We start from the raw sequence: 14,337 nt of genomic DNA on the forward strand, positions 1-14,337 counted from the left end.
GCTCCCAGGAGGAATCTGGATCGCATGCAAAGCTGTGTTAAGTACCTCTCACAGTAACCAAGTTTTCATGCTGCAGAGAAGACCAAGAATTTCTTTACTCCATACATCTGTCTTTAGGCAAAAATTGACCACTCACCAGACAGATGAAGGTCTTTCCCTTGAGTTTAAAACTTAGAAGATTGAAAATGTTCAAAACTTTCCATAAAAATACACATTATTATTATCTAAAAGCTAACTGTCCATACAAATAAACGTAAACTCTTTTCTTTTTCTTCTGAAAACATGTGGTCTTCTAAAAACTTGGCCCAGTCAGAATTAAGAGTCACCTGTGATTCTATATTGTTTCCTCTAGGTATGAAGTGCGTGTTCAAGCCTGCACTGCCCTCGGTTGTACCTCCAGCGAGTGGACATCTACCCAAACCTCAGAGGTCCCACCTCTGATGCAGCCAGCCCCACATCTGGAGGTGCAGACAGCTGCAGGAGGATTCCAGCCTATAGTAGCTGTGTGGTGGACAGGGCCACTCCAGCCAAATGGAAAAATCATATGCTTTGAATTGTACAGAAGACAAAGAGCAACCTGGCCTGGCACGTCCAGTCCACTGTTGATCTACAATGGCAGCTTAAGTTCCTTTATGGACTCGGAGTTATTACCTTTCACGGAGTACGAATACCAGGTATGAGCCCTATGTCTTACAAAATTCAAGCTAAGATGGTGCAGACCCATCAATGTTCCTTGCAATTCCAAAAGCCACTTAAAGAGATGTAAGTTCACAGAGAAGGTTGTAATACCCTTTAAATCTTTCCAAGCAGTTGGTGAGCAGAGGAAGGCTATCCATTTACCCTCTTAATTTTCCTGGTCCTTGGTCCATATGCTTGATTTTTCTGTAGGTTGCAGATAGATTGTTTGTGAGTCGTATAGTTTCTACTATCAGGCTTCCTTCCACCTGTGTTCCCTTGCTTGTAAGTATTCCTCAAACCATCCTTAGGAAAATAACCTGTGGGTTGTAACAAAAAGAAGGAGGAGGAGGAGGAGGAGGAGGAGGAGGAGGAGGAGGAGGAGGAGGAGGAGGAGGAGGAGGAGGAGGAGAAGAAAGAAGAAGAAGAAGAAGAAGAAGAAGAAGAAGAAGAAGAAGAAGAAGAAGAAGAAGAAGAAGAAGAAGAAGAAGAAGAAGAAGAAGAAGAAAAAGAGTGGCAGATCTCGCTGGTCAAGGTGCTCAAGGAAAAAATTTAAGTTGCTTGGAATTTTCAAAGGCGGAAGTCAGAAGTCTTGGTGGAATTACCCCTCAGCTCAGATTCCAGGTCTCTCTTCCCCAGTTTCCAAGCACTATTTATTTTCCCACTGTTTCCTCAGTTTCACAGGCCCCCGTAGTGTCTCCTCTACTTAAGCCAGACTTAGTTTCTCTAGCCTGCAGTTCAAAGATTGCTGATGGATAAGCCCTGAAGGTCAGGCAAATACCAAGAAGAATCTTCAGATAAAAAAGACTAAGCCATGAAAGCTTGTCCAAAGGGCTGTAGCTCAGTTGGCAGAGTCTCTGCCTAGCAGGCAAGACTCCCCAGGTTCTGACCCAGCACTGTAGTAACACAACATGGTGACACTTGCTTGTAATCCCAACACTTCAGAGGGTGAGGCAGGAAAATCAAATCAGAAATAACAATAAAATTTCTAGCAGTATGACAGATACAATTAAGTGTGATGATTTGATTAGAGGTAACATTTTATGCATGAAAAGGGTATCTCAAGACAACATTGTATTTATACAAATTGCCTGAAGAAGTTAGCATTGAAGTATAAATCAACTCTTGAATTGAAGAAATACATAAAACATAAATCCAAATTTATTGTTTGTAATTACAAATCTAAAAACTCTCTTAAAAGCAAAAGTGTCCTCTTGGTTGGGTGCCAACTATTTGGTTGCAAGATCTAATCTGAATGGATGGGAGGCTATTTATAGTATTTATTTATTTATACCATTTATACATAAATGTTTCTAGAGAAATAGTTTTATGATAAGATAGCCACCTAGATAATGCTGACACAGTTACAGAGCAAACTAGAGATACACTTTGTTACATTCTTGTTTTTAATTATGTAGATCTCTCTCTCTCTCTCTCTCTCTCTCTCTCTCTCTCTCTGTGTGTGTGTGTGTGTGTGTGTGTGTGTGTGTGTGTGTGTGTGTGTGTGTGTGTGTGATGTGATTGCAATAGAGGCCAATAGAGGGCGTTTGATCTACTTGAACTGTAGTTGCAGGCACTTGTAGGCTGTCCAAGGTGTATATTAGGAATGAACTCAGGTCCATTGAAAGTATTTCAACCCCGCTTGACTTCTGAGACCTCTCTTCAGCCCTCCAAAACAAATTGAAAGCAGAGCAAACTGGAAGGTTTAGGATAGGATTTTGGCTTGTGTCCGTAAAGAACAAATACCTATTGTTGCCACTCTAATAGAATACTACTCGGTTCTCAATCACCTGGTCCACTTTTTAGATGGCAGTAAACACTCCAAGATACTGAATGTAAACTACTGACTGCAGCTCCCTCAGCGTGGCTGTCTCACCGGGGTAAAGCAGGACCACACATCTACAGAAGTCTCAGTTCCTTAAGGCATTTAAGTTCCAAGCATGTGTTGAATCTCTAGTTAGGGCTCTTAGCAGGAGTGAAGGGTGATCAGAGGACCCGTGTCAGAGGCTGAGGTGAGCTGATTCACACGATGTTGCTGCATTTATAACTACTCCTGTTGACTTTGAGTCATAGTCTTCTTCTCCTATACTTCGCCAAGGTTGGGGGAATCCCAAGTGTGAGCTATCACAGCCGACTTATTCTAGGTCGTCTTTTAGATAGAGTCTCTCTGTAGCCGCAGGCGGCCTACAACTCAAATGTAGACCAAGTTAGCCTTGAACTCAGGAACCTTCCATCCTTCTGCCCCACCTTCGTCTGCATCACCAAGTGCTGACAGTAAAGGTGAGCCCCACAAAGGGGATCCCACCCCTAGCCTTCTTTTTAAAAAGCCTCTACTCTTTACCTGTAGGGGAAGAAATGAGGTCAGGACTCACTCCAGAAGTTCCTGTCTCAATCAAACTATGTTTTCCTTGTAAACCTTTTTTTGCATCCCTGTCATCGTCATATGGTTTGGGTGTGTCCCTCTAGGTCTTTGGAGATAAGAGTTAGTACTGAGTAAAATAACACGTTGAGAAAAGTTGAGTCATTTCCATCTCAACACAGCTCCTGGGAGTCCGAGATTCTGCAGAGGCTAACACTGAAAGATAAGATGTAAAAACAAACAAACAAATAGATGAGGAATAAAACCTGAATGCGGGTGATAGGAATACCTATTTCTATTCCACAGGGATGGGCAGGTGGCTTTGTGGAACAATGCATGCCAAGTCCTATTAGAAATCCAACAGTCCTCGTGAGTACTAAATAAAGGGCTGTCTGCCGGAATCCGATTCTCAACCCCATACGTGTGCTTTCATGCCTCTATGCTGAATGGACTCTTTCCAGGAAGAGACCTCCCCCTTAAACCAATATCACAAGACTATCAGGCAGAGCCATGAGATACCTCCAAGCCCAACTGTTTTCCTCTAGACCACTCTCTGCTCTGAACACTTCCCAATTGGACTGTGCTGACCTGTACTCTTTATACTACAAACTTCTGGCAGAAATTCCTTGCTGGACGAGTAAGCCAGTTAGGACAGTGGTCTTCCCACCGACTTCAGGGGAAGCCTGGTGTGTGCCTCTCTCCTGAGCTGTCCCAGGCTTGTGCAGAGTTGAGGGTGGAACCCAGGGCTTTACACATGCAAGCTGAGCAAGCCTTCTAGACTGAGTTCTGCCCCCAGCCCTGCACTTTAGCTTTCACCTCAGGGAGAGATGTCTGGCTAATGAGCAGCTCCAGGTAATTCTGCATTCATATTCATACTCTTGCTTAAGGCAATGACTCACCATGGAGTTGCTGGGGCCTGCCAGGGCTCCCCTTCACTGACTCGTGCTGACAGGGACTTAATTAGCTCTCCTGAAACTTCCCCACACTGACAGATTTTTTTTTTTGCAATAAGCACCCCCCCCCCAACACAGTCAAAGTCTTCTGGTGCATAGTGACTGGGCAACTGAAAATCTACAGCTCAACCTGGCAGGAGACATTCGGACTCACTGACGTGAGGCTCTGGTCTTGGGGCTAAAGCTGAGGAAGCAAGGGTGGGCCTCCTGGAGGCTGCCACTTTCTGACCAGCCAGTGTTGATTTCCAAGAAGAGGATGGAGGGAAGACTGTGAAGGAAACACAGAGGGGAATCCTTATAGTCCCCACCAAAGCAGATAGATTAAGAGCTCAGTAGGGCACTGTGGGTCTCCACCAAACCTACCAAAGTATAGGTGCTGAGCTAGAAGGGGAAGGAGAGACAGTGGCATCTGGTCTTTTGGATACTGGAGCAATTTAGCTTCTTCATTCATGCCTTTCCTCATTGTCTTAGTTTACACTTGTTGTAACAGAATGTCACAGGCTGTCTTAGTTAAGGTTTCATTGCTGTAAACAGACACCATGACCAAAGTGACCCTTATAAGCCACAACATTTAACTGGGGCTGGCTTACAGGTTCAGAGGTTCAGTCCATTATCAACATGGCGGGAGGCATGGCGGTGTGCAGGCAGACATGATGTTGGACAAGGAGCTGAGAGTTCTACATCTTGATCTGCAGACAGCAGAAGGGGACTGTCCTCTGCAGGCAGCCAGGAAAAGGCTCCACCCCTACAGTGAATCACTTCCTTCAACAAGGCCACACCTACTCAAACAAGGCCACACTTCCTAATAGCACCACTCCCTGTGGGCCAAGCAAGCAGTACACATGAGTCTATGGGGGAGAGAGAGCAAATCTATTCAAACCAGCACACAGAGCATGGACTTACACTGCAAACACTTATTTTTCACCATTCTGGAGATTTTGAAGTTCCAAGGGTAAGGTGCCCATAGCTGCCATGTCTGGTGAGGGAGCACGCTGCTTTACAAAACACCATCTTATTTATCATTGTATCTCCGAAAGGAGAGGGAGAAGAACAAGGCAGGGGGGAAAGGACACAGAAGGGGTGTCTAGTCTCCTCTCATAAGAGCACCAATCACATCCATGAGGAACCCATCTGACAGGAACTAATCACCCTGTAAGACAGTCCCCTTCTGCTGCCTGAAGATCAAGATGTAGAACGCTCAGCTCCTTCTCCTGCATCATCTCTGCCTGCACTGCCATGCTTCCCACCATGGTGCTAATGGACTAAACCTCCAAACACCATTACCCTGGAACCAAGACACCACACAATAAGACTTAGTTCTTCCCTCCACACTCAAGCTATAGAAAGGGTGAGCTACAAGACTACAAAGAAATTCACATCATTCTGAGTTTGCTTATTTATTTATTTATTTATTTATTTATTTATTTATTTTTGTTTCCTTGGTATGTAGCCCTGGCTGGACTTGAATTCATAGAGATTGGCATGATTGTGTCTCCGGAGTGCTGGGGTTAAAGGCTGGTACCAACACGGTCTATGTTAGTTTTGCCTTCTCTTGATTGACCTATGTCATCTACAGCTTGTGAAATTTGACAAAATAACTCCTGACTCAAAGCCTTTTCATTCAATGACACTGTTTAGCTTTAATTGTACTGGTACAAGAGAGCCTGTGGGATCATCTTCAGACAAAAAAAAAACGAAGAAAGGACAGAAAGACACATGTACAGGAAGGCTGGGGTCTGTAATGCCTTGCAAACTCCTCAGGTGCTAAACATCCAGGAGGAAGAGGAAGAGGAAGCTTCCATATAGGAGGAAGAGGAAGAGGAAGCTGCCATCTAGGAGGAAGAGGAAGAAGAAGCGGCCATTGCTGGGTTTTGTACTTTACCAGCTTCCTGTGAGCTCAAGGCCTTGGTGTCCACAGCCATGCCAACAATACACATTAACTAAGAGCTTCCTTTATTCCCAAATGAGCATGTGGGCCTATCAGCAGTGATGTCTCTTATTATAACCTAGCCTATTCATGTATTAACAAATTTATCTTAAAATTATAAAAACAGCAGAGTTTACATGTATAAATAAGTAATAAATCTATCTCACTTACAAGCTATGAGCCCTTAGTGTCCTGGAGGAAACCCACGTCATCAATATGATATCAAGCTTATGTTCAGCCGGTGACAAAGGAACATGTTAAACTTGAATGCTGCACCCAAGAGAATTGCCCCTGCTTATCTGGACAGGAGACTAAAGGAATTCCTCAACACCAAGAGACAGACTAGACACGACACCAGGCCTTGGGAACCTAAGGCAGAACTAAAATCTATGTTCTTTCTCTGCTCCATCTCTCTGTCCCTCCATTCCTCTGTCCCTCTGTCCCTTCATCCCTCTGTCCCTCTATCCCTCTGTCCCTCTCTTCATACCTCCCTCATCTTATCTAGTTTCTATGTAGCTTTACCAAGTACAACACAGAAGCTTGCTTAATGGTTAAATCAACATATAAGTGACTGTGCTCAAGACACTGTACGTAGGAACCATTCAACCAATATAACAATGGTTAGTATCATTATTACCCTCCCTCCTTAATAATGCCCTTCAGTCTTGAGCCTGCCGCAACAGCATTCTAAACTTAGCCTGTTACGCCATGTGCATTGCTAAAAGCTGAGAAAATGAAGCTGTCTGAGTGAGCATACCCCATTTCTTGGTCCACTTTCTCTATTGAGGCGACTTGGCACTGTGAGAAATGCTTCCAGTCTGAAGCAAGAATTGCCCAGTACTGTCCCCATACCAAAGGCACCCATGAAGGCTATGGCTCTCTGTTTCTTCAACCTCTTGTAACTTCTGTTCTCCAAATTAAAACAGAGTTAGGATCACAAAGTTTGCTGTAAGTGCCAGCACAGAGGCCTGTGTCCAAATTGTAGAACTCATGTTAAAAGAAAAGTCAGGCATAGAGATGAACATTTTTAACATAAGGACCAAGAAGGCAGAGGCAGAGGGAGAGACAGATGCCATGGGCTCACCAGCAAGCCAGTCTAGCTTACCGAAGGAGCTCCAGACCAGATGAGGACTCTCAAAGTAGGGAGATGGTAGCTGAGGTTAAGCTCTTTCCTCTAAACCTGTGTACATGCATACACACACACACACACACACACACAAACACACATGCACACACACACATACATGTACACATTTGTACACAAGTACATGCACACAAACCTACTTATCCAAAAAACCTTGGAGGACATTGAATTTCACGTGGCCTCTCTTCTATCATTTAATAATCAGATGCATTATGAGATTAACTATTGTATATTAGTAAGATGCTCGCATCTAGCAGGCCCATGCTCCATCCCCAGTCTTTCTATACAGACCTATGAAGAGGATTCTGGTCTGTATTAGCGAGCCAGTCGTAGACTGTACCAATCTCTAACCAAGAGCACATGGCTCTGAAGAGGGAGGTGGCTCTTCCAAGTTCATAGTTTCTCGTCCTCAACTGGGTCACTCACACAAGGCTAAGAGCTCCTGCCCCATCACAGAGAGTCTGTACTTTTCTGTGGCAGATCCTTGCCTCATCTTGCTTGCTCTCTGATGCTGTTGCCATACCCAACCCTTCCTAAGCATCCCCAACATCACATTTAGCAGCGTCTTACCAAGCATGTTTTCTGTTTGGCTTTGGACTTGCATTTAATGAGGTATTAATCTCGCTAACGTATTTCTGCCCAGCATGGAGGCTTTTGTTTGGTGAGTCTCTCCCACAAGAACTGGGCTCCCTCCACCTCATCTCCCATGGCTCAAGACTTTAAATGATTTATTGATATTGTCTTACTCGGTCTGTCCATGGTTCTGATTCAGCAGAGCCTGTGCACATGGACGAAACTCCACCCCCCCCTTACACACACACACACACACACACACACACACACACACACACACACAAAATAACATTCCCAGAGACAGGGAACTCAGAGCTGCCATTAGGGCATGGGTCACATCCCATTTGGCCTTTGTCACTTCATTCCCAGAGGAGACTCTGCCCTCCCTCAGGGCTCTGTTCATAAACCAGTATCACTGGCAGCCTTTCACATTGCCTTCGAGACAGTTACACACACATCTAATAAACAAGAAAGCTTCCACCTGAGCACAGGCAGAGCTGGACTTCTAGTCCACTTGAGGTGAAACTGAACCTTCTGTTGTTGGTTGGTTGTTGGCAATAAAACATTAAACACCCTAGATTTGCTTCAGTGGAATGGAGATAGGTAACTGTCCCTGCCCTTGTGGCTTCTCGTTGACAGCCCTGATTCTGTGGAATGAGCATAAAAATAAGGGTTTCGTGTGTTGGTTATTTGCCTTCTTGCTGCCATAAAATGTCAAAGTACAGCAGCCTAAGGAAAAGGAGTGAACCAGCTCACCATTCCAAGGGATAAAGTCTACAGTGGCAGGAAGGTCGCAGCATGAGGAGCAGAGGGTGACAAGTAGCATTGCATCCACAGACAAGAAGCAGAAGATAACAATGAATTCTGGCACCCAGCTCACTCTCTCCTTATTCAGTCTTGTCCAGCACACACAGCTCATGGAATGGTGCCACCCAACATTTACAGTGGCTCTTTATTCCTCCACTAAGTGATATATCTCGAAGGTATGATCAGAGATTTGTGTCTGTGTTGGTACTGAATCCCTTCAAGGTAGCAGCAATGATTGTAAGCATCAGGCTCTTCAAGTCATCCATGGTCATGGTACACACCCAGTTACAAGATTGAGGAGAACGCTAAGACTATGGCCTCCGCCACAGCATATAGTTTGATTAGTAAGGGCTGGGGCTGTATCTGAATGGCAGGGAATTTGCTCAGCACCCACTAGTTCCTGAGTATACTCCCTGAATGTACCAGAAGGAAATTAGCTATTAAGGCCAAGAAGCCTGTGTATAAGGTATCTATAAACATTTTTAAAGTCTGAATATGCATATTTAAGAAATCTGAGGTTACAGCAGACCCAGCAGAAGAGGCCTCTCTTCTTCAAAGACAGCTGTCTTCACCCCGAGGTCTCATGGCCACATTTGTTCTGCTGTGGACATAGGGCTCTCTGCACACAGAGCTTAGCTCCATAGAAAAGGGCTGCTTGGCAGAAACCACTCCACTGAGAAGCAAGAAGTCAACACTGCTCTGTTTCTTATATCTCACAGGGAGGGAAGGAAGGAAGGAAGGGAAAAGAGATGGGGGAGGGGAGTGAGGGAAGGAGAGCATACCCCATCCATTGCATTGCCTTCCTTGGTTGAGTCCTTCCTGGATTAGATCACCCAGCAGGCTTTTGTTTGTCACTCTCTGATGCCTGAAAAGCCACTGAGAAAATTTGAAGATTGCACTGGATTGAAGCAAGCCAAAGGTATAGTTCCACCAAATTCTAAATAAGCGCCTTAGTCAAATGAAGTCATCAAATCCACAGGTGGGAGCACACAAGATTGTAAGGAAGTCCGATGCCCTCAACTGCAGCCTTTGAAAAGATATGTAGCTCATCCATTGACTTATCTGTCCATTGATGTATCTGATCATTAAGATGCCCATGAGCGTCTAGGCAACTGCACAGTTCTTCCCTTGATGCCTACAGACATATTTGCAATAGGAACCAGAAATAAGATTCTGTCTCTGATGGATCCAATTGACTTATTCAAATATTTCATTTGCTTATGCTTGGTGACATTTTTGAGAATTTTAATTGATCATAAGGCACATTAGAAAATGTCATCTATGGGCTGGAGAGATGGCTCAGTGGCTACGAGCGCTGACTGCTCTTCCAAAGGTCCCGAGTTCAATTCCCAGCAACCACACGGTGGCTCACAACCATCTGTAATGGGATCTGATGCCCTCTTCTGGTGTGTCTGAAGACAGTGACAGGACAGTGTACTCACATACATAAAATAAATAAATCTTTAAAAAAAAAAAGAAAAAGAAAATATCATCTAATGAACAAATTTTAATATAAGAACAATAGTGTGTGTGTATGTTGTATGCATGTGTGCTATACATGCACATGACTGTGTATGCGAGTTGTACATGCATGTGTCCTTATACAGAGACCTGAGTAGGGTATCGGTTGTCTTCCTACAGAGACCTGAGTAGGGTATCAGTTGTCTTCCTACAGAGACCTGAGTAGGATATCGGTTGTCTTCCTATGTTGTTTCCCAACTTATTGCCTTAAGTCAAGGTCTCTCACTGAACCTAAAGCTAACCGTTCGGTGCTGGATGAATAGCTGTCAAGATCACCTGTCTTTCCCCCTTGAAGCTAATATTATACGGATAGGCAGCTTTGCTCAGTTTTTTTTTTTTTTTTTTTTTATGTGAATCCTGGAGATTTGAACTCAGGTCCTGATACTTGCACAGGACACATTCTTATACACTGAGCCATCTGCCCAGCTCAAGAAGAAAAAAAAAATTTTTTTTTGAAAGCCAGGCTTTTATTCTTAACCTTTCAAAGAGAAAGCTGCAGAAAGAGACATGGATTGAATTTAGAATGTCATAAGGGTTTTGAAAACTCTTATTGATCCACAGCAAGGAGCTGGAATGCAGAAGTGAATCACAGTTGCGTGCAGCCTTGCTGCACCCTCCCACGTCTTTCCGTGGGAACAATATGATGACGATCACTGCTAGTCTTTGATGTTTGCTCTGTGCTAAGGAAGAAATATGAGGAGAACTTCACATGTATTAACTCATTTGTCTTAGTTCCCTTTCTGTTGCTCTCACAAATACCATGACAAAGCAACTTGGGGGAAAGGGTTTGTTTGGATTATAATTCACATTCCATCATTGAGGGAAGTCAAGGCAGAAACTCAAGGAGAAAATCATGGAGCACAGCTACTCGTTGGGCCACACAGGCTCATGCTCAGCTGGATTTCCTAGAACCACCTGCCCAGGGAATGGTGCTACCCACAGTGGGCTGGGCCCGCCCATATCAGTTAAAAGCCAGGACGATCTCCCACAGACATGTCCACAGATTAATGTGATCTTTGCAAGTCCTCAGTCAAGGCTTTCCTTCTAGATGAACCTTGGCTGTGTAAAGTTGACCATTAAAGCTACCTAGGACCTTGGAGTAGTCCTGTAAGGTGGGTACTATTGCTTCTTTTGCATTATCAGGAACTCAAGTGACTTAGCCAACTACCCAGCTGAAAGGGGGAGAGGAACAACTCAGATCCTGACTCTGTAACTTGCTGGTCCCACTTTCATGTATTGATCTAATATAGCACAGCTCCTTCATGTCATCCCTGTGAGAAGCACAGATGGGGTCCAATAAAACTTACTAGTTCTTTAGCAAGTGACTTATACTCGCTGAACCTATTGTTACTGTTGTTTCTGTTGTTGTCTGGTGTGCTGGTTGTTTTTTTTTTCAGCTTGATATAAACAACAGTCATCTGGAAAAAGGGAATCTTAATTGAGAAAAATGTCTCCATTTGACAGGCCTATAGGGAAGTCTATGGGGCATTTCCTTGATTAATGAATGAGATGAGGGTGCCCAGCTCACAGTAGGTGGTACTATCCCTGAGCATGTGGTCCTGCATAAGATGGGTAAGCAAGCTCTGGAGAGTAAGCCAGTAAGCAGCATTTCTCCATGATCTCTGCTTGGGTTCCTTCCTCCAGGTTCCTGCTTTGCCTTTACTCAGTGATGGACTGTGATATGAAAGTGCAAGCCAAATAAATCCTGTCTTAGTTACTTTTCTATTGCTGTGACAAAACACCATGACCAAGGCAACTTACAAAAGAAAGAGTTCAACTTGCGGATTAGTGTTCCAGAGAGTTAAAGTCCATGACCAACATGACAGGATGTTTGGTGGCAGGCAGATACACATGGCACAGCGATAGTAGCTGAGAGCTTACACTTGATCCAAAAGAACAAGGCAGAGAGAGAGAGTGAAATGGCAGGGGCTTTTGAAATCTCAAAGCCCACCCTTCAGCGACACCACTCTTCCAATAAGGTCATAATTCCTAATCATTCCCAAACAGTTTCAACAACTGGGGACCAAGTATAAAGCCTGTAGCAGCCATTCTCATTCAAATTACCACAAACTCTTCTGAAGTTGGTTTTGATCAGTGTTATTTGTCATCACAACAGAAAAGCAAACTAGCACATCTGTAAAGACATTTCACCATGCACATATATACCTTTTTATACCCTGTACCATCAGTTCCTTCCTAGCTTAAACCATTGCCCATTTCTTTCTGTTCTTGTGGATTGCCTCCGTCCTTGGTACTATTGTATGCCAGGTTGGAAACCAGTGTCTGCCACACAGATGTGACTTGATCAATAGCTGTTAAATTCATGGATAATTAATTATCTTACCTAGTGTCCTAGTTAGCATTAACTGTCCACTTTGACACAGCCTACAATCACCTGAAAAGGCATCTCAGTGACTCAGTTATTCAGTTACTGTTATCAGGTTGGTCTGTCGGCATGTCTGTTAGGGATTGTCCTGACTGATAACCGATGTAGGAGGGTCCAGTCCACTATGGGAGGTACCATCCCTAGGCAGGTGTATAAGAAAGTTAGCCAAGCATGATCCCTGAGATTGTTGAAGAGTGACCCAGCATTCAGCAATCCCCTATGATTTCTGCTTCATGCCCCAGCTTGAGTTGTTGCCCCAGTGTCCCTCAATGGTGAACAGTGACCTAAAAATATAAGACAAATAAGCCCTTTCCTCACAGTTTGCATTTGCTCTGGGTGTTTTATCAAAGCATTGGAATTCAAACTATAATACCCAGTGAAGTCTACCTTCCCTGGAGATCACACTCTCGTCTTGCTCTAACCATTCACTGTGGAGACTGTGAATACTTTCAGGGCCTCACCAGTTGGGGTACAGCTGACATTTTATTCAACATGATGAAATCTCCAATCAAAATGCAGAGGTGGAGCTTGCAACCATTTCCCTCTTTTGATTCAGTCCAAAGTCTTAATTGTGAGATGATGCCACCCACATTTAGCGTGGGTCTTCCAACCTGAACATGAGCAAGAGGTAATACTCCCTCCAGGCATGCTCAGGGGCCAGCCCAACCTAGACAACCCCTCTCTGAGGCTGATTTCCTGGTCATTCTAGATGCTGTGAAACTGACAGGTAAAATTTACCACCATAGAGTCATGTATGAAGGAGCCCTAAATATGGGGTCATATTACATGTTTCTACTGGAAAGCCTGCCCTTATACTTAGCAAACTGCAGCACTTCTCCACCCTTCAGTTTTCTTGTGAAGTGGGGGTTTCATGCCAGCTGTATGGCACTGTTGGAATGGTTAAATACATTGATTAAATGATTCAGTACAAGAGACATGACCAACCTCCTGGCACTGTAACCTGATGCTCTCCTCTCGGCTACAAAGCTCGTGCTAGAGAACAACACAAGCCAGTGACAACAGCAACAACAACAACAACAACAAAAATCTCACTATGTTTTCAGGAAGTTTAGAGTTGTGTGTCAGGTCACTTTCCCTCTCAAGGAAGGAATGGCCCATGGGTCAGACACACCTGAGGGCACGTGTAACAGGCTAGCTAAAGGGTAAAGGGAACCGTCTTCTCCTTCTGTGCATTGCTACTGAGAGCCACATGATACCTAGTTCCTGTTTCCTCCAAAGCAGGACAGAGGCAAGCAGCACAAAACTTAGCACGCAGTACACTCCAAACCTTCATTCTTATGGAGTGGATTAAGGTTAATTCTGTGTCTTGCACTGTATTTAAGCCAGTTGTCCCACCTCATAGCTGTGGCCCCTCCTACCAAGCAGTCCCAAGCAGTGCAGCAGCAGCCTCCGCAGTGGGAGCAGTAGACAGCCATTTCTAACAGTGGAAATGGCTCCTAACTTCCTTAGTCACTTCATATCTCTGAATTTCAAAAGTGCCAGCAGAAAGTAAGGCAAGGTGCTTCTGTCACCTTCTTCCCCCGGTTCCCAGAATTCAATTAAAATCACATTTCTTCTTGCCTGATCCAAAGTATGGGGGATGAAAGGAACCAGGAATACAGGGACCCCCGTACAAGAGAGATTCTCAGAGATTCAGCAAGGTATCTGGCAGAGGTACTGGGCAAAGCTCATTGGATGATGAAAGAGAGTCAGGTAAATAATGAATGAAGCGAAGCGGGCAGCTTCACAAAACCCGCCAAGTAGCCCCGCCTGGCGGGAGCCTGTAGGCTGCTCACAAAATAAAATGATCACGTAGTCTTGTAATTGCAGATTTATTGCTCTCTCCCTCCAGCCATGGGCCTCTCTACCCACAGCTCTGGCAAAGCCCATTCTGGCACGTTACTGTTCAAACGTATTCAAAACCCACGGCAAGCTACCCCTTAAGAAAGCATTAGCGCGTATGCCAAGGGAACGTACTCCAAGACTGTAGAG

The 14,337-nt window shown here is 44.4% G+C and overlaps 1 protein-coding gene across 1 annotated transcript in view; it reads left to right on the plus strand.

Annotated features, from left to right (window-relative positions):
• Positions 1-14,337, plus strand: part of Ush2a (usherin) — a 681,657-nt gene that overhangs the window by 636,097 nt on the left and 31,223 nt on the right. The window contains exon 64 of the mRNA XM_034512972.2: positions 353-674. Coding sequence (XP_034368863.1) covers positions 353-674 — 322 coding nt within the window. The remainder of the gene's footprint in view (positions 1-352; positions 675-14,337) is intronic.

Source organism: Arvicanthis niloticus, chromosome 10 (assembly GCF_011762505.2).
Source record: "Arvicanthis niloticus isolate mArvNil1 chromosome 10, mArvNil1.pat.X, whole genome shotgun sequence".
In the NCBI taxonomy this organism is placed as follows: Eukaryota; Metazoa; Chordata; class Mammalia; order Rodentia; family Muridae; genus Arvicanthis; species Arvicanthis niloticus.